Source organism: Grampus griseus (assembly GCF_964374135.1).
Source record: "Grampus griseus genome assembly, chromosome: 10".
Classification (NCBI taxonomy): Eukaryota; Metazoa; Chordata; class Mammalia; order Artiodactyla; family Delphinidae; genus Grampus; species Grampus griseus.
Window position 1 is genome coordinate 38495691 of NC_139004.1, and position 22322 is coordinate 38518012.

The 22322-nt window shown below is 53.1% G+C and overlaps 1 protein-coding gene across 3 annotated transcripts in view; it reads right to left on the bottom strand.

Moving 5' to 3' along the window:
- Positions 1-3924: 3924 nt before the first annotated feature.
- The window catches only part of ANKS1A (ankyrin repeat and sterile alpha motif domain containing 1A), a gene marked incomplete at its 3' end in the record, with an annotated part of 188452 nt that continues 170054 nt past the window's right edge, over positions 3925-22322 (bottom strand). Inside the window, exons 14-24 of one of the 3 annotated variants that reach the window (XM_082663056.1) lie at positions 15007-15105; positions 14034-14186; positions 13811-13918; positions 12590-12754; positions 11655-11780; positions 11338-11409; positions 11114-11200; positions 10475-10612; positions 8884-9054; positions 7941-8038; positions 3925-6517 (exon numbers count right to left, since the gene is read on the bottom strand). In XM_082663056.1, the coding sequence (XP_082519182.1) occupies positions 6514-6517; positions 7941-8038; positions 8884-9054; positions 10475-10612; positions 11114-11200; positions 11338-11409; positions 11655-11780; positions 12590-12754; positions 13811-13918; positions 14034-14186; positions 15007-15105 (1221 nt within the window). Of the gene's footprint in view, positions 6518-7918; positions 8039-8629; positions 8729-8883; positions 9055-10474; positions 10613-11113; positions 11201-11337; positions 11410-11654; positions 11781-12589; positions 12755-13810; positions 13919-14033; positions 14187-15006; positions 15106-22322 lie in introns of those variants that run through there. The other 2 variants (XM_082663054.1, XM_082663055.1) reach the window with 2 other exon arrangements.

Genomic DNA, 22322 nt, shown 5'->3' on the forward strand with positions numbered 1-22322 from the left:
CTAGGGCTTAAGTCTGTCATTTAATTTTTTGTTTTCTAGTTATTCTATTTTCATTTTTCTATTTTTCCTGTCTCCCTGTTACTTGAAAACATTTTAAAATTCCATTTCTATTTATCTTAGTGTTTGTGAGTTTATCTCTTTGAATAACTCTTTTATTTAGTGTTTGCTCTAGGTTTACATATATACGTAACTCTCCACAGTCTATTGGTATCATCATTTACCAGTTCAAGTAATGTATAGAAACCTTACCTTGTTTTATATCCCCTCATCCTCCTCATTTAAAAGATAATTGTTTTAAACATTTCCTCTACGTGCGTTTTGAACGATATTAAACTGCGTTAGGATTTTGCTTCAACCATCAAACATAATTTAGAAAACTCCATAGGAGAAGGAAAGTCCATTGTATTACCCATATTTTTGCTTCATGTTTGTTCATCCTTCCCTGATGTTCCAAGGTTCATTTCTTTCTTTCTTCATTTCCTTTCTATTTAGAAAACTTTCACCATTCTATTAGGGTAGGTCTGCTGGTGACTAAGTTCCTTAGTTTTCCTTCATCTGAGAATGTTTTGATTCCTCTTCGTTCCTGGAGAATATTTTTGCAGGGTATAGAATTCTGGATTCACAGTTCTTTTCTTTCAGCACTGGAAAAATATCATACTACTTCCTTCTGGCCTCCACAATTCTGCTGAGAAATTCACTGTCATTCAAATTACTTTTCCCCTATAGGTAAGATGTCATTTTTCTCTCACTACTTTTAAGAATTTTTCCTTGGTCTTTCATTTTCAGAAATTTAATTGCGATGGTATCTTGGCATGGATTTCTTTTGGTTTATCTGGTTTGGGGTGTGCTCAGCTTCTTGATTCTGTAGGCTTGTGTCTCTTGCCAAATTTGGGGAATTTTCAGTCATTATTTCACGGATGGCTCTTTCAGCCCCACCCCCTTTCTGTCCTTCTGGGACTCTGATGACATACATGTTTTATCTTTTGTTAAGTCCCTGAGATTCTATTCATTTTTTTTCTAATCTATTTTCTCTGCTCTTCCAGTTGGGTAATTTCTGTTGTTCTGTCCTCTGGTTTGTGGTTTCGTCTCTTTCTTGTTTATTCTGCTGTTGAGCCCATCCGCTGAGATCTTCATTTTGGTTATTGTATTTGTCAAGAGCAGCCTCCTTATTGCCGGGTGATTGCAAGTTCCCCACTAGGCCTCCTCTGACGCCACCCCAGTCGGTTTGGGGCACCTTGTCACGTGGTGAGGGGGTACATCTAGGCTCCCCATTGGCCTTTGCTGGCCTGTGGATCGTGGGGCCACAGTTTTTTTTCTGTGATGTGTGGATGGACTAGAGCAGTTCGTGTCTAAAAGCTTTCTGTCTTGTTAGGCTACCTTTTTCTGGTCCTCTGGCTAGAGAGAGCAGGCTTTTGTTTGGGCTTTGTGCCCACTGGTGTTTCTGCCGGGGTTTTAGTTTTACTTGCAAGAATAGGGGAAGGTCTGTCTACTTGATCTTCCTGGAAGTAGAAGTTTGTTTACTTTTGATAGCTATTGTCAAGTTGTCCTTTGTTACATGTGGTGCAAACATTATTTTCAGTTTTTTTTAATGGTGCATTTTGCTTTGCAGAAGTATTTGATTTTTATATAGTTGAATATATTAATCCTTAAGAAAATGGACTCGGAGTTATGTAACATGTTTGGGAAGACCTTTCTCATACCAAGATTATGAAAACAAAGTCTCTCATTTTCTTCTATCAATAGCTTTGTTGGGGGTTAATTTATTTTTTCATTTAAATATGTGAACCATCTGGAATTTATTTTGGTATAAGTAGGAATAGAAACGTCCCTGCGCCGTTTCCACCACTCCCATGGCTACGTGCTTTCCCAACTCCATTTACTGAATAATAAATATTTTATGGTGTTAGGGAATTTCTTTAATTTGGTACATGCTTGTTTATAACAGTGTTCCTAATAGCCGAGTCCCGAAAAAAGCAGTCACAGAGTTGCAGGGGGTGTGCCTCGCACTGGAGTTGAGACCCACGCCCCCGCGGCTGTTGGTTGGTAACGGCCGGTGCTGTGAGTTGGTGATACTGAAAGGTCAGCCAGCCCGTCCACTGGGCTTCGGGGGACCTAGACTCTCGCAGGGTCGGAAGCCAGAGGTGCCGAGGCTGACAAGAGGGCGTCCAGAACTGCCCTAGAAAGTGCTCCCGGGCAGAGCTCCGCCTCCTCAGTGGCCTGGTCGCTCAGCCTTCCGTCCTGACGCCCCCGCTGCCCGGGTGCCTGGGCTACGGAGCATCTGTGAAGCGAGGTGAGGGGAGGAGCCCTGGTCCGTGTGCACTGCACCGTCCGCTCTACGACACCACCCGACTCCTGGCGGCTGCTTCCGCCTCCAGGTCCCGAGGAGGCCGGTGTGTAGACGCACTGAGCACAGCGAGTCAGAGGGGATGGGGAGGCAAGGGGTGGAGGCGGGCTGGACCGATGCCATCCTGTGGGACGTGTCCTGTCCACCCCTGCTGTGAGGCCGCCCCACACAGTCCTCCCACCACTCCCTTCTGTCCTGCTCCAGCTTCCACTCGGTTAGCTGCAGCATGCCTGCGGCCCGGACGGCAGGCCCGGGCGCCTGGCCCGGGCGCTCAGTGGGAACTGGTCTGTCTCCCCAACCCAGCAGGCCCCCAAGGCAGGATCAGCACTGCAGTCCTGAGGTTAGGCAGAGCGAGTCACACCTGATGCTGGTGAGTGGTGCCAGAAGGGATCGTGACGGTGGCAGTGTGTCCCGCGCCGTACCCGTTCCTGAGGAATGGTGACTCCAATTATGACCAAACCTCCTCTCTTGCTGTAACGTTTCTTCTGCCTAAGAAACTGGTGCCAAAGCCAGGGGGCAGAGGGGGGGTGAGGATGACGCCCCCGCCCCGTCTAGAACGTGAGGCCCTCCACCGGCCCTCAGTCTCCTCTCCCAGATTCAATGCAGTTTGGCCTGAGAAGCCCAAATCGGAAGAAGCTGGGTTTTGGTCCTCTCTCTGCTATTAGCTGGCTGGCTAAGAGAAAATCATTTCCCTGTTCTGGGCCTTGGTTTCTTCATAAATACAGTTGGGTATTGGGTGAGAATCAATGCTTTCCTTGTAAAGTCCTTTAACAAATGGAATATTTCTCAGAAACTCATGAGTTAGAGTGTGCAGAATTTGGCAGCTCAGGTTGAAGCAGGAGTGGGACCAGCGGCTCAGGATAGCTTGACACCACCCGACTAGATGGTTTCTAGGGGCCTCTTCAGCCGGCCCTGGGCAGGCGTCTTAACCTCTCTGAGCCTTGGCTTCCTTTTCTATAGAGACAATACCCAGCTAGGTGTGAGGGCTGATGGGGCGGGTTGCCTGTAAAGCTGCCAGCAGGGTTTGGAACACGGGTGCTCCACCAACGACGGGGATGTCAGTGTTGTTTGTGCCTTTCCAACCCTCCTTTGAATAGCAGACCAGGCACCACCCGCTCTGGTTCTTCGAGCACTGCATCCCTCCCAGTCCCCACGGCCCGGGACTGTCTGATGGGTCTCACAGTGTGGCTTTGGGCTGGTAGCTAGTTGTGTCTGTTTAAAACTTAACCTTCACAATCTAACTGAGTTCCTGAAGGGAGCCTCTCCTTCCGTAGCTCTCAATCCCCACACTGCCTTGTACACCGACATTCAATAAGTATCTGTGGGTGACCAGCCCAGGCCAGGATGTGGCCCCTGCTTGGTGTTCAGACCGAGGAGGGGCAGGTGGATTGCAGGGCCCCTGCGCTGGAGCAGGGTTAATGATGACTAGAGAGGGCTGGACGGCGCGGAATCCCCAAACTTGTCCCAGCCAAACACAGCGGATCCTCGTTTCCACCCCGGAGCCAGCGGCTGGCCTGTGCCAGCACTTCTGCCGGAAAACAATCAAGAAACCTTCCAACTCAGACTCCACAAAGTAAGGTTGGTTTCATGTCGCTTCTCATTTATTAATTCAGTCTGTTCTAAGTTGTACAGTTACGAAAATAACAAAACCAAAGCCGAAAGCCCAGGAATATTTACACTCTCTCTCGTGTAGTGAGGTCAGTCTATGTTGTTGCACAGGTCGGTTATGTTTGGTACCACAAGATGTTTGTAATTTAGACAAAATTGGACAGATTAACAATTATATGTACAGTAAAATAAAAGGGGAAGTCATTCAAGTATCAAAATACAGAGACAAAGATTAAATAACGTTTTATTACAATTCAGTCCCATTGCCACACCATTAGCAACACCACTTTGTGAACTGCATCTGAGAGTTGTCCTGCAGGCCTGGGCATCACAACACAGGCCGAGGGCAGACCAGTCTGCTCAGCCCGAGACTTCTCCGGGGACTCCCCAGAGTCAAAGCTGGGGGCCCCGGGGGAACGCGAGCGTTGCAAATGCAGAGCCTGTCGGAGGGAAGCCCTGCTCGAAGTAGCTGCAAGCAGAAGGGCGGAGCAGAGAGCCTGTGGCCGGGCAGGTACTGACCTATCTCAGGTCCTGCCTGAACGGCCTGCACAGTTCAGAACGGGGCTGCCACACTGCAGGGCCTGTGCTCACGTGCAGAAGCAGGGCTTCTCTCCATGTGAAGCCTGTCCTGGTGTTAAAATTTTTCTTTCTAGGGGAGGGAGAGTACCTGTCCCGGAGGAGGAATAAAAAAAATATCTAGTCCCTTCCTTTCTTGGCTATTGAGAAATAAACCAAGCTCAAAACAAAATCCAGAGCCAGAGCAGATTAGCCAAGGCTTTCCAACATGAAACACCCTGAATAAATAAAGAAGATATAGCAGCTTCAAGGGGAGGAGACACCTACCTATGACTTAAAAATAAAGACAGCTTGAGGAACTCATCGTAGTGTCTACAGTTTTCTTTATGGACCCACCACCCACCAAGAGAGGGCTGCTTAGAGGAGACCGGCCTTCCTCAGGAGGAAGAGGGCACAGCACTCGCACTGCAGCAGGAGCCGCGGTTTACCCATCCAGCTCGGGGTTCCTCGTCCATACCTGGAAGGAAGTAGGGGCTGAATACTGCTCAGTGGAAGCCGACGGGCCCTGGAAGCAGCAGGACGTGAAGTCAGACTTCCCGGTATCGAGGTCCTTGTTTAGTACCGAGAAGGGCAGGATCAGTGAGAGGGGGTGTGACTCCCCAGGCCTGCGGTGTGGACGGCTCAGCAGAAAGGAAACCCACAGGGCCCAGCCTCAGGTCAGCAGGAAGACGCGGCCCAGCTTTCCACTGCTGGCCGACCACAGGGCTATGAAGGTGCGCCAGAGCGCTCCCTGCTCATTCACAGCCCCTGCCAGGAGAGAGAGAGGCGCTACTGAAGCCTGGACTACTGATCCTGGGACCAGACTGCGCTGTGCCAGCAAAGCGGAAGGTCTGCTCCGGCCCCGTGGGAGGAAAGGCTCTGCTCTGGAAGGTGCTGGACGGGCAGTTGACCTGGCCCAGCCTCACAGGAACAGTCCCTCTGGCTCTGCCTCCAGGAGGAGCAACGCAACCAAAGGTGAAAAGCAAAGCCAGCCAGCAGGAGGGCTCAGGCAGCAGCAGCGCCCAGATGCCAGCCTGCCCTGAAGGCCACACTTGGGGAGAATCAAACTGTCACCTGATTCAGCCTTCTCTACCCTTGGAGCCAGTGGGGAGCCCAGCAGCTGAAAGGATGACAATCAAACCGATAATTCAGAGAACCAAAGTGAGTCCTAATCACACAGACCTGATTAGACAAATCGCAAGTCAGCAGGCAGCCACCTCAGCCGACCTACCCGTCAATGCCCCAAACAAACAAAGCTGCTGCTTCTCCTTTCTGCCTCGACTCAGACAGTCTGAGGTCACCGGAGGGCCTGCGGCCAGGCAGCCCAGGGCAGCGCTCTGACCACCGCTGGGTCCGAGACAGAGGAGCAGCCCAGAGCTTGGGCACCGCGACCTGCCTGTGCATCTCCACGCGGCCCCAGACCTTCACATTTGGAACCCCAGAAGCCTCTGCTTTTGCCAGACGCCTCTACGGGCTGCCCCCAGCTCCAGGCGGGGATGAGAAGCTGTGCGGCTCAGAAGGAAGAGCAGCTGACTGGCGGGTCTGTCGAGCCGATTCAATTCACCCACTACCTTCTCTCAGAGCTGCTCAAGCGCGCCAAGACCCCAGCCTGAGGACAGAGGCCCGCTGTCCTCTGACCCTGTGGCCATTGTCTAAAGACTGGCAGTTTAACCTAGAGGGTTGAGCCAAGTGTTGAAAGTTCATTTTATAAAAAAAGTTTTTTCTATTAAAAAATGTTTTCTGGACAAGTCACTTCTTGGCTCTCTGGAGTTCCAACCTCATCTGCTAGAGGCCTGGAGGGCTGCTCCGCAACCAGGGCAGGGCTCACTCGGCGAGACCTGGCAGTGGCAGGCCCGGACCATGCAGCCGCGAGGAGGTCCTACGGGCAGTAGTGGGGCCTGCGTCTTCAAAGCTGCAGCTGAGACGGTGGTGGCGGTGGCGGCGGCGGCGGTGGGAGCCTGCGCTCCCCATGGCTGTTTCCGCAGCACAGTTGGTTCCTCGGTGGCTCAGCTTGGCAGAAGCAAACACAACGGGGGGGAGGAAAGGGTTAACCAAAGGGGCCTGCACAAGGTGGAGGAAACGGAAAGGAAACACGGAAGCAGAACAGAAGGTCCCTTACAGCCTCCCCTGAGCACCCTCCGTGGCTCAGCGCATCTGCTTGGAAGGCACGAGGACAGGCAGGCAGGAGGACCCACCCCGGTTTGTCGACTTGGGTTTCAACTCATAAAGCAACCGCTGCAACTTACTGGCTCTCGTACTGGGCCACGCTACGTGTACAGTGCTTCTTCCCACGGAAACTGGCTCTCCTCTCCCGCCATCTAAGCTGACATGCCCTCACGCGAGAACGTGGGCCTTCTGAAAGCCTCAACTCCACCATCCCAGCTGCTGAACTGCTTTGAGGTGATGGACTCCTTCTCAGGAGTCAAGAGGCTGAGGGCGGTCGATCAGGGAAGGGACCGGGTGCCAGCTGACTATCTCTGGTCCCCACACTGTGGAGAAGCATCAGAAAGCTCCTGGAGGACAACGGATGTTGCTCGGCCCAGGTCCCTGTCCTTGAGCAGCTCCGTTCTGAGGGAAGAAGGTGCACAGTGTGTGCAGGGCACTGGCCTCCCTCCTGCTGGCTCCTACAGGAAGGCCTTCCTCTTCCTCGAGCCAGACTCCAGAGCCAGCCGGGGACTCCCTGGTGAAGACGTGAGGAGCCATCCCATTCCTTGCAGTGCAAGACCCATCAGGACCAAGACACCTGCTGTGTGGAGCCAGCCTGTGGGTGTTCAGTCGCTCAGAGCCCCAGGCTTTGGAGTCAGGCATGTGCTCTAGGACCTGGCACAGACCCTGGGCCCTCACAGAAAGAGTTCTGACCCTGTTCAAGCCACATCGCTGAGCTGAGGGTCTCACAGGGGGAGGCCAGCAATCTTAAGAGGGATGGGCCGCAGGCCAGCTGTTAGCAGAGCGCAAGGGGATTCTGGCCCCAGGTGGTCACAGTGGTTGGTTGTGTCAGGAAAGGTGCAGTTAGCTCTTGGCAACGGCACCCAGCCGTGGCTCGGAAGACGGGAGAGGAGAGCCGACAGGGAGCCCCGGCCGATCGGAGGGAGCAGCCTCCAGTGCCGAGTGGACTCCGCCCGGAGACTGCCCCCGCCTCAGGAGCCATGGTGCCCGCCCGCTGAGGCCCTCTTGGTGCCCACCTCAAAGGCACCTTGCCCCCCCGCCAAGCTGTCCTCGCCCAAGGGGGGAATTCACAGTGTCCGGTGGTGTTAGGTGCAAGCTGAGAGTGTGCAGTGTCTAAAGCTGCCGCCCCAGGAGGAGAGGTCCCAGGGGGGGTGGGACCTTGGCGTCAGCAGCTGGAAGGAGAGTTGAGAAGAGCAGAAGGACGGACGGCAAGGCACATGAGACTAGTGGAGACGGGGTGGGTGCTTAGAAGATAGTGGTCTCATACTTGGTGCTGAGGCTCCGCTTAGAGTCTGGTTTGGGGTCCACAACCCAGGAGACGCTGGCATGGGACTGGGCATCTGGGTCCATATCGGGCGGTTCCAGCTGCTGAGGAAGAGGGTGAAGAGTCAGAGGGAGCGCTGCACCTGGGCCAGGGGTCAACGGGGCCCGCTGTCCCCCGCCTCCCGGGCCATGCTGACGTCAGTACCCCACGGGGGAGGCCCTGTTCTCCTCAGCCAAAGAGCAAGCTCCCTGGGGTGGGGTGGCAGAAAGGGGACCTTCCCTGGAGCATCACGGGAGGGCCGCCTCTGAGCTCTCCAGGGGCAACTTCTCCTGGGGGTTTCTTGGAGCGGCTCAGTTAAAGGAGCCTTGCCCTACCTAAGCATCGAGCACTAAGCCCCAAAGCTGTTCTCGGTGGCAGGAAGCGGGTAAGGGGTTTGGAAACCCCAAACCTCGGGTCCCTCTGGCAGGGCCAGAGAGCTCACCCCGGGCAAGACCACAGCGGGCACCCATGAGCTCTGGAGAGAGGAGGACACACAGCAGAGAAACAGAGGCTCCAGCACAGACAGGGATGGTGGGACGGCAGCTCAGGAAAGACGGGCATGCAGGCGGGGCCGGGGGCGGGGCACCAGAGTCTCAGAGAGCTCACGGTCACTTCGGGGAGACTGACACACAGACAGCAGGAGGTGCAGAGACCTTGACTCCAGGACTAACAGACGGCAGCGGGAGGTAAGAAGGACGATGGGTGGGGCAGGTGTGACAGTAACAACAGCGACTATCAGGGGGCAGCGGCACCTGGGGTGCAGAGCAAAGCAGACACAGACACGGGGTGGCGTTACGGAGGCCGCCTCGCACGGGCCCGTGTCCTGAGGGGCTGGCCACCTGAAGCGTGAGAAGACCCTCCTTGCGCCCGCTCCACCCCGAGCCCTCAAATCCCGGGGCCCACGTACTGCTGACTTCCTCATGCCGACCCGAGGCTTAGGCACCGGTTTGGAAGATTTTGTTTCGATCATCTCGGCGGCAGAGGCCCCCATTGGCCTGGACTTCTGGGCCTGTAGGGCCAGCTGATAGGCCACCTCGAACGCCTGCCCCAGTGTCAGGATGATCTCATAGGTCAGGTTCTGGGAGAAAACAGCACAACGTGAGAGATGGGATGGAGGAACCACTGCCTCTCACGCCTGCCCTGGCCTCATGCCCCTGAGCACAGGCCAGGCAGCACTGCACAGGTAACAAGAGTGCAGGGAATCCGCTGGAACGCTTGCTTTGAAAGCAGAAGTTTGTCCCGAGGTGACTGATACATTAGGGAACAATCTGAAGAAAACACACACTTTGTGTTTCCTCATGTGTGATTTCATTGGAGAGAAACACGAGGCGAATGCAAAGACTCCCCTGCTGACCCCCGTTGCCTGGGAATACACAGCATATATGCCACCCCCACCTGGCAGCTCAACTTCCCCACGGGACCCACCCCTGACAGTAACGATCAAGCAGCAGCTCTTCCCAGGGCCACCCGGCCCGCGCCGTCCCCTCCATCCGTGCACCCCTCTGTCCTCTGTTCCTCCTCTTTCTCTCTCCGTCTGGCACACAGGCTGGCAGGAGTGAGGCACATGCTTCCACAAGCCGACTTCGGGTCCTTCTCGAGGCAGAGCGCCGTGTTTATGTAGCATTTATGTATTTCTTAACCATTTAACATGGATAAAATGGTGTGGGTGTTCGTATTAGGTTCCTGAGGGCTGTGCCCCCTGCCTCATCTCCCCATGAGCCTTGGTGCTTCCCGTGTGGTTTCAGGGTGTGGTGCTCTCTAGGAGCACAGACGCCACGTTACAGCAGAACTGACTGATGTGGGAAGATGAGCTACAGGTAAGAGTAGCGGGAAGGATGTGTCCTGGGAGGATTTCCTCATTTCATCTTCAGAACCACCCCGTGAAGTCGGTTACACTCTATCCCCTTTGCGCGGACGAGGAGCCGGGGTCACACAGCTAGCTAGTGGCAGAGCCAGGAGGCTGCAAGCACAGAGCTCCCGGGCGAGGCCGGGAAGACCCTGGAACCAGCTACTCTCACAGGGGCAGCAGGGACCTGGACAAAGGTGTTGTCTCAGGGCAGCCACCATGGTCACTCATCCACTCCCTGTGGGCAGCACGTGTGACCACTCCCCTCAGCCCAGCAGCGCCAGAACCCCACCTAAGCTGGGATATGGGCGAAGAAAACTTACTGTCCCCAAGAGGGAGCTGGAGGGCTTTTCAGGGAGATGGCCCAGCTGGAGGGCGGGAGTTAGGATGGATGGTCGACCAAGAGCCTAGGGAGATGAAGCCTTGGCTGACCTGACAGACACGCAGCCGGAAGCAGGAAAGCCTCTGTCAACTAGAACCCTGGACAAGCCACTGTCATCCTGTGTGCTTTAGTCTCAGTGCCAGATAGAGGGGGCTGGAGTGATGTTCATTCTTGAACAGACCTTTGCTAAGTGCCAGCCGGGTGCCAGGACCCACTGCACTGGGGCTGTCGCAGGACCCCCCACCGTGCCCAGCTGCGGACTCCACCCACCACGTCCACCGTGCTGAAAACGTGGCAATAGTGGTGGCTGGTCTGCAGGTCCTTGGTGATGTAGGCGAAGGTACAGAGGTCCTCTGGGTCCTGGGCTGCACAGGAAATGTTCCGGATCTCGTGCTCTGCGATGACGTTCTGCAGGGAAAACAGGGTCTGGAATTCTTGGGCTCCCTGAGGGCACACCCTAGTCCCTTCACCATTGCCACCTTCCTGTCCCATCCTAGCGTCAGCCAAGCACCACTTCCCCATCTCTTCGCGGTGGGGGTGGGGGTGGCACCTCACCTTGTCTGATTTAGGGTTGGGGTCTCCACCCTTGACCATGGCAACTGAGGGAGCAAATGTTCACACCCAGCCCACTCTGCTCTCCAGGTGGGATCCCAAGCACAGGGCCTGGGGGTGCCCTAAGCTCACTAAGTGCATCACAGCGTTAAAGGCCCATGAGCAGATAAGTGGCCAGTGGAGCCCATGCTGGGGAAGATAAGCTGTCCCTCGGGCGGGGCCCTGGGAACCAGGATACGTGGGTGCGTGAGAGACAAGCACCCCCCCCAGGGAAGATACCCAGCTGACCAGGAGGGGGGTGTGTGTGGGGAGGAAGGGTGCCCCCTCCTCCCTCAACAGCAGCTGTGGGAAGCACACCTTGTTGGAGGCGTCGATGAACTTGACACCTTTGTAGGTGATGGAGAGGATGATGGTGGGGATCTTCTTCATGTGCTCCGTGGATTTCTACAGGAAACGGGAGGCCTGTCAACTCACCTTCTCGGGGCCTCCCTCAGCCGCACGCAGCGTGGCAGGGCCCCCATGGCTGCAGGCGGTGCCGCCACCCGCTGCCTTGCGTCCTGGCCGCCCCCACGGTAACCTACCCGCATCTTGGCACAGGCGTCTTGCGTGGATTCTGTCCCTCGTAGATCTTTGATCAACATGGAGCCCAGATACTGTGGGAGCGAGCAGTGGCCCGGCTTAGGAGTCCTGCGTTACCACACAGGGCCACCAGCCAATCTGGGACCACAGTCAGGGGGCTCCCTCTCCCAGTGACTCTCTTCCCCCATCCTGGCCGGTGAGTCCCCCTTCCCCCAGGTGCTGGGAGCAGCTGAGGAGTGGAGAACACCACGGGGGCCCTGGGTCCGGCCAGCATGGAAAGCAGGAGACTGGCCAGGCTGGGAGGGCAGAGGCTACTCACATTGGCTTCATAGCCGCAGGACTCGAAGATGAGTTTCTCCGGCTGGTGTTGCCAACTCTGCACAGGGGCATAGGGGGCAGCCAGGCTTGGGGGCCGAAGGGTCAGCTTGGCCTCTCGGTGCTCTTCCTGCAGAACACGTGGGGTCACAGGTCAGCTCGCCTGCTCAAGGGGTTCCCAGGCTCCCTCCCGGGTTCTACCTCCGGGAGCTCCAGGCCGAAGGCAGACAAGCCATTCCAATGCGCTGGGGCGGAGGTGAGGCCTGTCTATGCCAGACAACTGGTGAAGCAGGGACCTCAGCTGCCCGCCCACCCGGGAGCAGCTCAGCAGGGAAGGCTCTGGTGTCTGAGATGGGTGTAGATCTGATCCTGGGGTGGGGAGTCGGGGAAGTATCCGTGGCCAGGGATGCACTTGACAGGGATCCTCATGGCAGGAGCTGGGGTGTGGGGGAGGGGTGGGAGGCCACCACGGGCCAGGTGCCAGGCGATGGGGTCCTTAACTAGGCTGCTGGTGGAAGGAATGGGGAGGAGGGGAAAATTCAGGAAATTTATGACTTCCATTCCCAGCAATATGCAAAGTCTCTCAGTACAGAGCAACTAAAACTGCTGGACGATGTGTTTTTTAAATCTTGTAAAATTCATGGTCGTACTTGTGGAAAGGTGAGGGGAATCCCCAGAGGCCAGAACCGAGAAATATGAGTCACGAGAGAAAACAGAGCGAAGCTAGGGCTCACCCTGCGGGGACAAGGGACACCCAGCAATCTAACAGGCCAAGACGGGGGCGAGACAAAAAGCCTGCTGTCCGTGCAAGGCGGGAGGGAGGACGGGCAAGTCGAATAAATGCGAGAGCCCTGAAAGCAGTGCCCTGGGCGGTGGGCTGGGAGCCCTGTCCTGCCAAGAGGAATGAGGGGACCCCGTCTGTGGCTCCCTCCCGCCCACCTGGATCCTGAAGCGCTCGGCCCGAGAGGGCACCGTAGGGTCTTGGAGACTGTCGTGCCGCCTCCTGCCCGTGTCCCCAGAAGGCAGCAGCAGATCAGCCGACCGGCCGGTGCAGGAGTCATTCTGGCTCAGGGGGGACGACGTCTGCGAGAGCAAGTCTTGGCACTGCAGCGGGAAGAAATCCAGGTGAGATTTGAGACTCATCAGGCCAGTCCTTAGGCTGTAGGTGTCAGCCAATCCTCGGGCTGTCAGGGCCCAGCTTGGGCAGGAGAATCAGTGAGAACAGGCACGAGCTGGAGGCCAGCACCCAGTGTGGAAACGGGCCGCTGGGCCCACCGTGGGTACAGTCAAAGTGACCAGATTCTTCCAGCCAGGAACCCCTAACAGCCGGGTCCTGCAGGTGAGCACCCGGGTGACGAGAGCACCCTCCGGCCTGGTTTAGGGCTGGGAGGCGATCTCTAGTTTATAAAATCGTCTGTCACAACTGATCGCAGGTCCTGGGGGCATGTGACCAAATCCAAAAGTCTTTCCTAAGAAAACACATAGCACTGCTGGTTGGCACCCAGAGGCCTCACAAAGAGTATGAATCAGTCTTCACTTTCCATATCTGAATGTCAGCTGAGTCTGGTCCTCAGAACCAGCCTGGGCCCCAGCCTTCTCATGCGTAAGAGGAGGATAAAATAACGCCCACTTTGAGGCTGCCATAAACGGGCTGAGGCTTGGAGCCCAGGGCCCACCCCATCCACTGGCAGCCACGCAGCTCCATGGGTTTGGGGAGACTCATCCTGAACCACAGGCTCACAGTCTAACCCACTTTTCAGTCAGAGATTACCTGCCTTGAGCAACAAAGCATCTCTGAGGTTTTTAAAATCACAGGGATTTTCCTTCAGAAGATGGGGAGGGCCCTGGTCCCTCCGTGTGTTCCAGGCTTTGTCTCGGGTTCACGTCAGGCTGCCCGAGAGGGGGCCCCTCTGACCCACCCCTGCCCACCACCCCGGGCACAGCTCAACCGGACGTTCAGACATGGCCCCAGCCGTCTGGGATTTGGGTATTTGTTTTCCTACTTTTGCCAACATTTGGCCCCAACACTGGGAAGGGAGGGATCAGTTGCTCCTCGACTGCAGAGGTGATGCTGTCTCTGAAGAACTCCCAAAGAATTCTCCTCAGTTCCTAACAACACACAGCACATACAAACATCCCTTCCCACCCGCCCCAACTCACTCTCAGCTGGGAAAACCGGGGGGGCTTCTGGGGCGGCTCCTCGTAGGGTCTGTCTGCCAGGGAGGCGATGATGCGCTTGCGATGGCCGAGCAGGTGCACCTTTAGGACCTGGGCAGGGGCGGGGAGAGGAAGGTCAGGCGGCAACTGGGCCCCCAGCCCCCAGCCCTCACCCCCACGGGCCATGCTGGCAGCCCAGGGACACTCACAGCAGGGCTGTACTCACGTTGACAAGCTCCAGCTCCCAGAGGTTCTTCACAGTGTCAATGGAGCTGTAGCCACTCGACAGGAAGGAAGGGACATAGTCCTGCAGGCCCAGGGAGACCAGCCAGGAGCGCACTGACAGGGGGCTGTTCCCATCATAGCCCAGAGCCTTCACCTGTGGGGCGAGGGCAGGAGGCGGGACTAACATCTCAGCACTTGGGACGAGGACCCTGGGGACCATGGGGACGCAGGCCGGTTCACTCAGACCACAACAGAGGCTGAGGCTGAGGCTGGAGTAGGTATGGGACAGCTCCTGAGGACCAACGAGGGGCCTGTGTCCTAGCATCCCCGAGTCGCTCCACTCACACAGCCTTCTCTACCTCAGCTCTGGTCTCGGGCCCCATCTGGGGACTGCCAGGGCACCCCAGGTCTGGGAAAGGTGCCCTGTCAGGTAAGGCTAGATGGGGAGGAGGGTTTGTGGAGGCCCCTACTGTGCTCTGACAAGATCACAGACCTGGTAGGACAAGAAAATGGTGTGTGTCTGTGAAGCGGCCACTGGCCTCACTGCTAGGACTCATTAGTGCTTCCTGAGCTCTGGGCAAGTGGAAGAGACAAGGGGACTCTGTGCCAGCAGAGCTGAGGAGAGGCTCAGGCCTACCAGCCACAGCTCCCCAGGAGGCAGAGACTGCTTCCTCTGCTGCCCCGAGGGCCCCGGGCCTCCTGGGGAGGGCCTGGTCTCAGGCGACAGGCCAAGCCTGTGGGCACCAGGCTCTGCGCCAGGCAGATGCCTGCAATGCCGTTCCTGAGGCCGGACTACGTCCTGACTGTCCCTAGTGCTCTGCTGGCCTTGGGATGTGGCAAAGAAGTAAACAGGATACTGTCCTCCCCGCTGGGGCTCCCGGGATGAGGGGCAGGCCCCCACAGTGACCTGCACATCCCCTGAGCCCCGCCCCGCCACTGGCAAAGGCTGAGGCCACGGAACTGTCGGTGGTCACCTTGGGCAGGGACCGCGCAGCCTGGAGCAGCTTCCGCCTGTGCTGTGCATCACTGATGCCGATTTCCCGCAGGTCTTGATCTTCCATCACATTAGGCCCCTAAGAGCAGAAAGGAGAACATGAGGGCCTCCTGGACAAGGCCGCTGGCTCCCTCAGGGCGTCATGTCAGCCTGTCATGGCCCCTTACCACGTTCTTCTCCTTCGCCACAGGCACCACGAGAGAACGAGCCCCAGGGCGCCCCGCGAGGCCAGGCCAGGCAGCAAGCAGCCGCATGCAGCAGGAAGACAAACCTGCCCAGGCTGCCCGCCCAGCCCGAGCGGCTCCCAGGGCGCTGACCCGGGCTGGAGCAGGCAGGGCCGGGCACAGGCCCTCACCCACCTGGGCTGATGTGCATTTTCCTGGGAGCAGGTTTCATGACCCCCCAAGGTGAAGAACAGGAGGATTAATCCCCAGATTCCTCACAGATGTGATTTTGTGATTTAAAGCGGCAGTAACATCCACCTTGGGCCGGCGGCAGGGGCAGGCACCCAAGAAGCCTGCCTCACCCCGAGGAGGAGAGGAGTCTCAAAGTGGGGACCTGCCTGAGAGAGGAGGGGGGGCTGGGGCTCAGCCAACGTGGGGCAGTTCTCCCCAAGGGAGCAGCTGAGAGCAAAGAAGCCCAGCATGGCAGTGACGACGAGGAGAATGGCTGGTGTTTGCTGTGTTCTTGCTGAGTGACAGGGACGGAAAGCTTTTCTCTGCACCATCCCATTTCAGGCTCACAATCCTGTGTTAGGTTCTACTGGAATCCTCAATTTACAGATAAGGAAACAGACACACAGAGGTCAGAAACACGTCTGAGGTCACACATCTCACGGTGGAGCTAGGATTTGAGGCAGTCTGACTGTACTCACCACTCCTAACCCCTATCATGGTGTCTTTTATTACTCACAATGGTGTCACAAGATAGGTTTTTTCAGATTATGATACATGAAAAATCATGGGTTCTGCCCTGTCCCTCAGCCACAGTGTCCACCCCTGCCAAGGGCAACTGTTACCACTTTCCTGGACGTCCCTCCAGAGCCCAGCTGGGCACATACACACATGTGCATGCTTCATTTTCCCACAAATGTGATTGTTGTACACATTGTTCAACACCTCATTCTTAACTACTTAGTATATACAGGAGGTCACTCAGTATATGGAGACCTGTCTCTTCTTTTAAAGCTGCATAATCATCCAGATTATGGACATATTATAAATTGCTAAACCAGTTCCCCGTTGAAGGACAATTGTTTCCAATTTCTGCTTTTACAAATGATGCTGCATGAACCTCCCTGTATGTGCATCTTTTCTATGGCGGTTATCAAGAGAGATTGCTGCCAAACCATTCTCAAGAGAGAAGAGAGCTGCAGGCATCACTCTGTCTTCGGGCTATACTACAAAGCTACAGTAATCAAAACAGTATGGCACTGGCAGACACATAGATCAGTGGAACAGAACAGAGAGCCCAGAAATAAGCCCACGCTTATACGGTCAATCTATGACAAAGGAGGCAAGAATATACAATGGGGAAAGGACAGCCTCTTCAATAAATGGTGTTCAGAAAACTGGACAGCTACCTGCAAAATAATCAAACTGGACTACTTTCTCATACCATAAAATGGATTAAAGACTTGAATGTAAGACCTGAAACTATAAAACTCCTAGAAGAAAACATAGGCAGTACACTCTGACATCAGTGTTAGCAATATTTTTTGGATCTGTCTTCTCAGGCAAGGGAAACAAAAGCAAAAATAAACAAATAGGACTATATCAAACTAAAAAGCTTCCAGACAGTGAAGGAAACTATCAACAAAATGAAAAGGCAGCCTACTGAATGGGAGAAGATATTTGCAAACAATGTATCAGATAAAGGGTTAATATCCAAAATATACAAAGAACTCATATAATCAACATAAAAAAACTAAACAACTCGATTAAAAAATGGGTAGAGGATCTGAACAGAAAATTTTCCAAAGACATACAGATGGCCAACAGACACATGAAGAGATGCTCAGTATCACTAATTGTTAGGGAAATGCAAATCAAAACCACAGTAAGATATCACTTCACAGCTGTCGGAATGGCTACTATCAAAAAGACAAGTAAGTGTTGGCAAGGATGTAGAGAAAAGGGAACTCTCGTGCACTGTTGGTGGGACTGTAAACTGGTGCACTGACAGATGAATGAATGGTGTGGTGTATACACACACACACAGGAATAGTACTCAGCCATAAAAAAGAGAATGAAATCTTAACATTTGTGACAGTGTGGATGGGGTCTAGAGGGCATTATGCTGAGTGAAATAGAGAAAGACAAATACCATATAATCTCACTTATATGTGGGCTCTAAAAAATGAAAACAGACTCATAGATACAGAGAACAAACAGGTGGTTGCCAGACGGGAACTGGGTGAGGTGGTGGGGGGAAGACATAGGTGAAGGGGATTAAGAGGTAGAAGCCTCCAGTTACAAAATAAATAAGCCATAGGGATGTAATATACAGCATAAGGAGTATGGTCAATATTATAATAACATTGTATGGGGACAGATGGTTACTATACTTATTGTGATCATTTCATAATGTATGCAAATGTCAAATCACTATGAGTACACCTGAAACTAATATAATATTGCATGTCAATTATATTTTGATTTAAATTTTTCAAAAAAGGATTAAAAAAAAGAACAGAAATCGCTTGGACAAAGGGTATGTGTATTTAGGAGTCTGACATAGTTATGCTCCTATCAGTGCAGCACTGTGCAGAAGTGGCTTACCACTGCACATTTCTTATCACAAGATCATCCCGCTCATAGATGAACTCAAGCATCTTTTCACATTTTATCTACCAAGCACTTACATAGCACTTACTGCCCTCCTCCATGTTTTCCATGCTTTGCACCTGCTAAACCATTGAATAATAGGGACCACTGTTACCCCATTTTACATCTCAGGAAGCTGAGGCCCAGAGAGCATCAGTAACTTCTGGGGCAGAGTTCAGCCCGATGCTCATGTCCCCGCGGCTCTGGGCCGGGCATGCAGAGCAGCTGCAGCTCCTTTTCCAGGAATTACTCACTTTATCCTTTGCATGTTTATCTATGGAGCTGTTGGTCTCTTCTGTATTTGATTTGTAGGAATTCTTTATATAGTAAGGAAATTAACCCTTTATGAAGAGTTAGGCACGTGTCTTTCCTGTTTGTCATTGGACTATTATGCTGGCTTTGCTCATGCAGAACCTATCAGCCTGCACCTGAACACACCCACTTTTCTCATGGAGCTTCTCTAAGTTTTGTCAGCCTTAGAAAGATCTCCCCCTCCAGGATTTTTAAAACAATTCACATTTTCTTCCTGTAACTTTACAGTTTCATTTTTTACAATTAAATCTTTAATCTATCTGGAATTAATTTTGATGTAAGTTTTAAGGGTCAGGATCCACTTAATATTTTTCCCAGGCAGGCTGTCTTATTTCTTGAATGAGCTATCTTTTCCCATTGATATGAAATGACTTCTGAGGTACCCTAAATTCCTGTGTTTCCAAGACTTTTTCTGGATTTTTTATTCTATTGAGGTGGGTATTACTTATGCCCATTTTACAGATAGACAAGTTAATAACTCAGGCAAGCTCACGCAGACCACCAACTGGTGGCCTCACCTTTGTACCCAAGCTGTAGTGACTGCTGGTGTGAGAGCTTCCCCAGAGCCTGCGCATGGTGACAAAAATTTTGCCCTATAGAGGACACAAAGAGGACAAGCCATAAGCTCAAGAGACTCCAGGTGAAGATGGCTCTGAAGGCAGACTGGACTCCCTGCTCAGGCCGCACGCACAACCTTCTGCTGGGACACTAGGGAGCCCTGGGCCTGCAGAAGGTCCCCTGGGCCCTGGCACCACTCCAGGTCTGACCAGATCCCAAGTCACCCCTGAATCTAGGAGTCACCACGCTGAGTTCCTGCAGTCATTCTGGGCCCAAATCTAGGGTGTGCTGATGGGGAAAAGCAGAGAGGGGGGCTGTCTGCCCAGACTTTCTACCTGATGATGAGGACACCTCAGTGAGGACCTGACAAGTGAACCTCCAAGAGGGTGTCACTGCGGTGACATTCTGAACACCCACTGTTAACCCCAACATTTACTCAGAAGCCTTCACAAGCTTTTAGGGTAACATTAATACTGGACTGAAGGCTGACAACCAGGAAAACCAGATCCAGATGGAGACAGGACCTTCATTAAGCAGAGCCCCCAGTCAAGAGAACTGGGGACTGTATGCAGCTTTGAGGAGAAAGAGGCAAATGGAAACAAAACCAAAACAAAGGATGTGATGGAAAATCAAAGCAAACAGTTGCCACAGCACGTCCTGGGCTCAGTGCAGGGTCCTCCTGAGTTCCTGAACTTGCCACATCTACATTCTGTGGGATTAGTTTGTGTGGTGACTATAAGGTGCTCCAAATCCTCAAAGGCAAGAAACATTCTGGAAGTTACCGTATCCTCTTGACTGAGGAAGAAACCTTTACACGAGGAGGTTTATGGGGAAAAGGGACTTCTGCTTTGTCTACTTTCTACCACACTAACGTTTACCGAGAGCTGACTATGTGCCAGGCCCTGTTCCGAGTTCCTAGTGAGTGAATAGTTAGGGAGCTCATCAAGTAGAACAGCTTATCCGCCTAAGCGAAATCTGAAACACAACTAGTTGACACTTGGCTTGGTTGGGTTCCGTCCTTGAGGGAGAGGGGGCAGGAGGGCGGGGGTTCCCAGCCACAGAGGTGGGAGCAATGCCACAACACCTCCTCCTCCTGGGTAGGTGTGTGCGTGCAGTATGTCAGCGTGTGGAAAAGCAGGCTAGGAGACGGTGCACCTGGGCTCTCCTGCTCTGGCCCCACCACGGCCCGTATCAGCCCCTGCAGGACCTGGCCTCCACCTGAGCAAAGGCCTGTATGTTCTGATGCAAGCGTGACTACTGGGCAGAGCAGCGCTAAACTGCACTCGCCTTGGAACAGGGTTTCCTCTCTCAGCAGTGGTTTCCAGACTTTCCACCTGCCCCACCCCCTCCAGCCTCATTTCCATATTCAGTATTCTCTCTCTCTCTCTCTCTCTCTCTCCTCACTGGCAATTTCTCCTGCCAGGAGTCATAAAAAAACAAAGGCTGAAACCTCCTCTCTTGGGGGAGAAAGAATGGGACAGAGCTACTGTCCAGGCCTGATTCTGCCTCAGGGGAAAAGCCGGGCACTGGTGCTTCCCCTGCAGCCCCTCCCTCTCCTCTCCATCTCCCAGTCCTTTCTTGGGCCTCAAGGAGCCAGGGGCTGTGAGAAGAGCTGCTCCAGACAGAGGAGGCACGGAATTGGGAGAAGTGCGTTGCTGGGGGTGGGGGCTCAACCTGGACGCTCATGAAAATGCAAATTAAGACCTTAAAACATTAAATATTAGTGGTTAGCATTAAATACAACAAAAAATTAAAACAAACTTCAATTTGAAGGATGATGTTCAAATTGAGGGAAATAAGTTCAGATATTGTGTGGCTGTGTCCCAGTCATCAAAGGTCTTAGAGAAACTTCCAGCTGTTTTTGAAAGTGCATGAGTGGAGTGACGTCTTCAGGGAGGCCATTCCGAATTGGGAATGGTAAAATGTAAACATGAGACACACAGGACACAAAGCATTTAGCTGCCGATCCGTGAGACCTCTTGCCAAGTGAATCCCATACTTGAACTTGGGAATATTTGCTAGCAGTGTTCTTCCTGATGAAATTTCTCTCCAGAAGCAACCACAGTCAGTGAGCCTAAAGGGCATTTGGCATTTCCTCAAGAGGACGTCCTCATCAGCTAGAAACACGGATCAGACTGACGCTTCCAACTACTTAATCATTTTCCTGAAGTCATGGGCTCAGTTCCCAAATGCTGTGGCAACCAGGTAGGTGTGGCACCAGCTACTTGCTCTGTATAGTCTGTCATATTTTCAAGTTTCTAACCCCATTTTTTATCTCCAAGAATGGGAAAGTGGAATGTACAGAGTGAAGGAGAATACAACGTTGGGATAAAACACTAAACTTTTTTTTGTTTTTCAAGGCAGAACACTCAATTTTCTACCTTATTTTCTAATTTTTATTTTATGGTAATATTGAAAATTGGCAAGTGTATAAATGTTAAAAACTTCTAATTGCTAAAAAGCACTGAGAAAATGGGAGCTAGCACTTAGAATAAGAAAGACAAAACTATTTTCTTAAAAAAAAAAAAAAAGACCTTTAGAGCAGATTTCTCTAATCAAGGGAAGGAAGGGTGGGAGGATGAGGGAAGTACCAGCCTGAGTGAACTGAGCAGCCAATACTCACCACACGCATGGCTGTATTGATCTGTGGCACCTGCCTGAGCAGCTAAAGCTCCTTAAGCAGATAAGCAGCTCGGTGGGCGGGCGAGAGGCCCCCACATCTCCACCTGGGCCCGAGGTATCCTCCAGAGTCTCTGCACCAAGGGGGTAGCTCAGAGCTTCCCTGGGTCCTGGCTGTTTCAATGTGATACTTATGCTGCCTCTCTGCCTTCCAGAATTTTGTAGATTTCCACTGGGCCCTGCTTCTATCTCTCTCTCATATTAACAAAATAAATAAATAAAATTGTTTTCTGAGTAGAAAAGTTATATAAGTCTATTATAAAAAATTCTGAAAATTAATAAAGTACAAAAAAAATGTAAAAGCCACTTATAAATCCATTACCTCTGGGGGGCGGGAAACACCCCAGGGTTACCATTCTGATGAATTCTTCTAAGTGGCTTAATATTTTTTAAAAACTGAGATTGGGATCACTTCTAGCATTTCAGTGTATTTTTCTAAGCTTTTATTGTAAAAAAAAAAAAAAAAAGCAGAAGTTGGGATTGTGGTATATGTATGACTTATTTAACCTGCTTTCCCACATGCTGACATACTGCGTGCACACACCTCCTCGCGACACGTAACCACCTGCTTCCACTGCACACTCTCTAGTTCCTGGGCATCCCATAATCTCACCCGCCACTGGACATTCTGGCTCCTCCTTTGCACGTAGTTTTCTACCATCCCCAGAACATGTTACTGGCCACAATGACGGAGTTGTTGTGGGCATCGTCATCTGGGGGGAGGGTCACTGAACATGGCACAGGACCCTGGCCTGAGCCAGGACTGCCTTCCCAGGCCGGGGTTGCAGTGACCACACGCGCACACTGGTGGGTGAGCCAGGAGGGAGAGGGGTGAGCACACGAGTGTTCCTCGCCCAGACCATAGCCCCAGACCCGGGCCGGCCCAGGGAGAGTGGGAAGGAGCACTGGGAAAGGGAAGAGG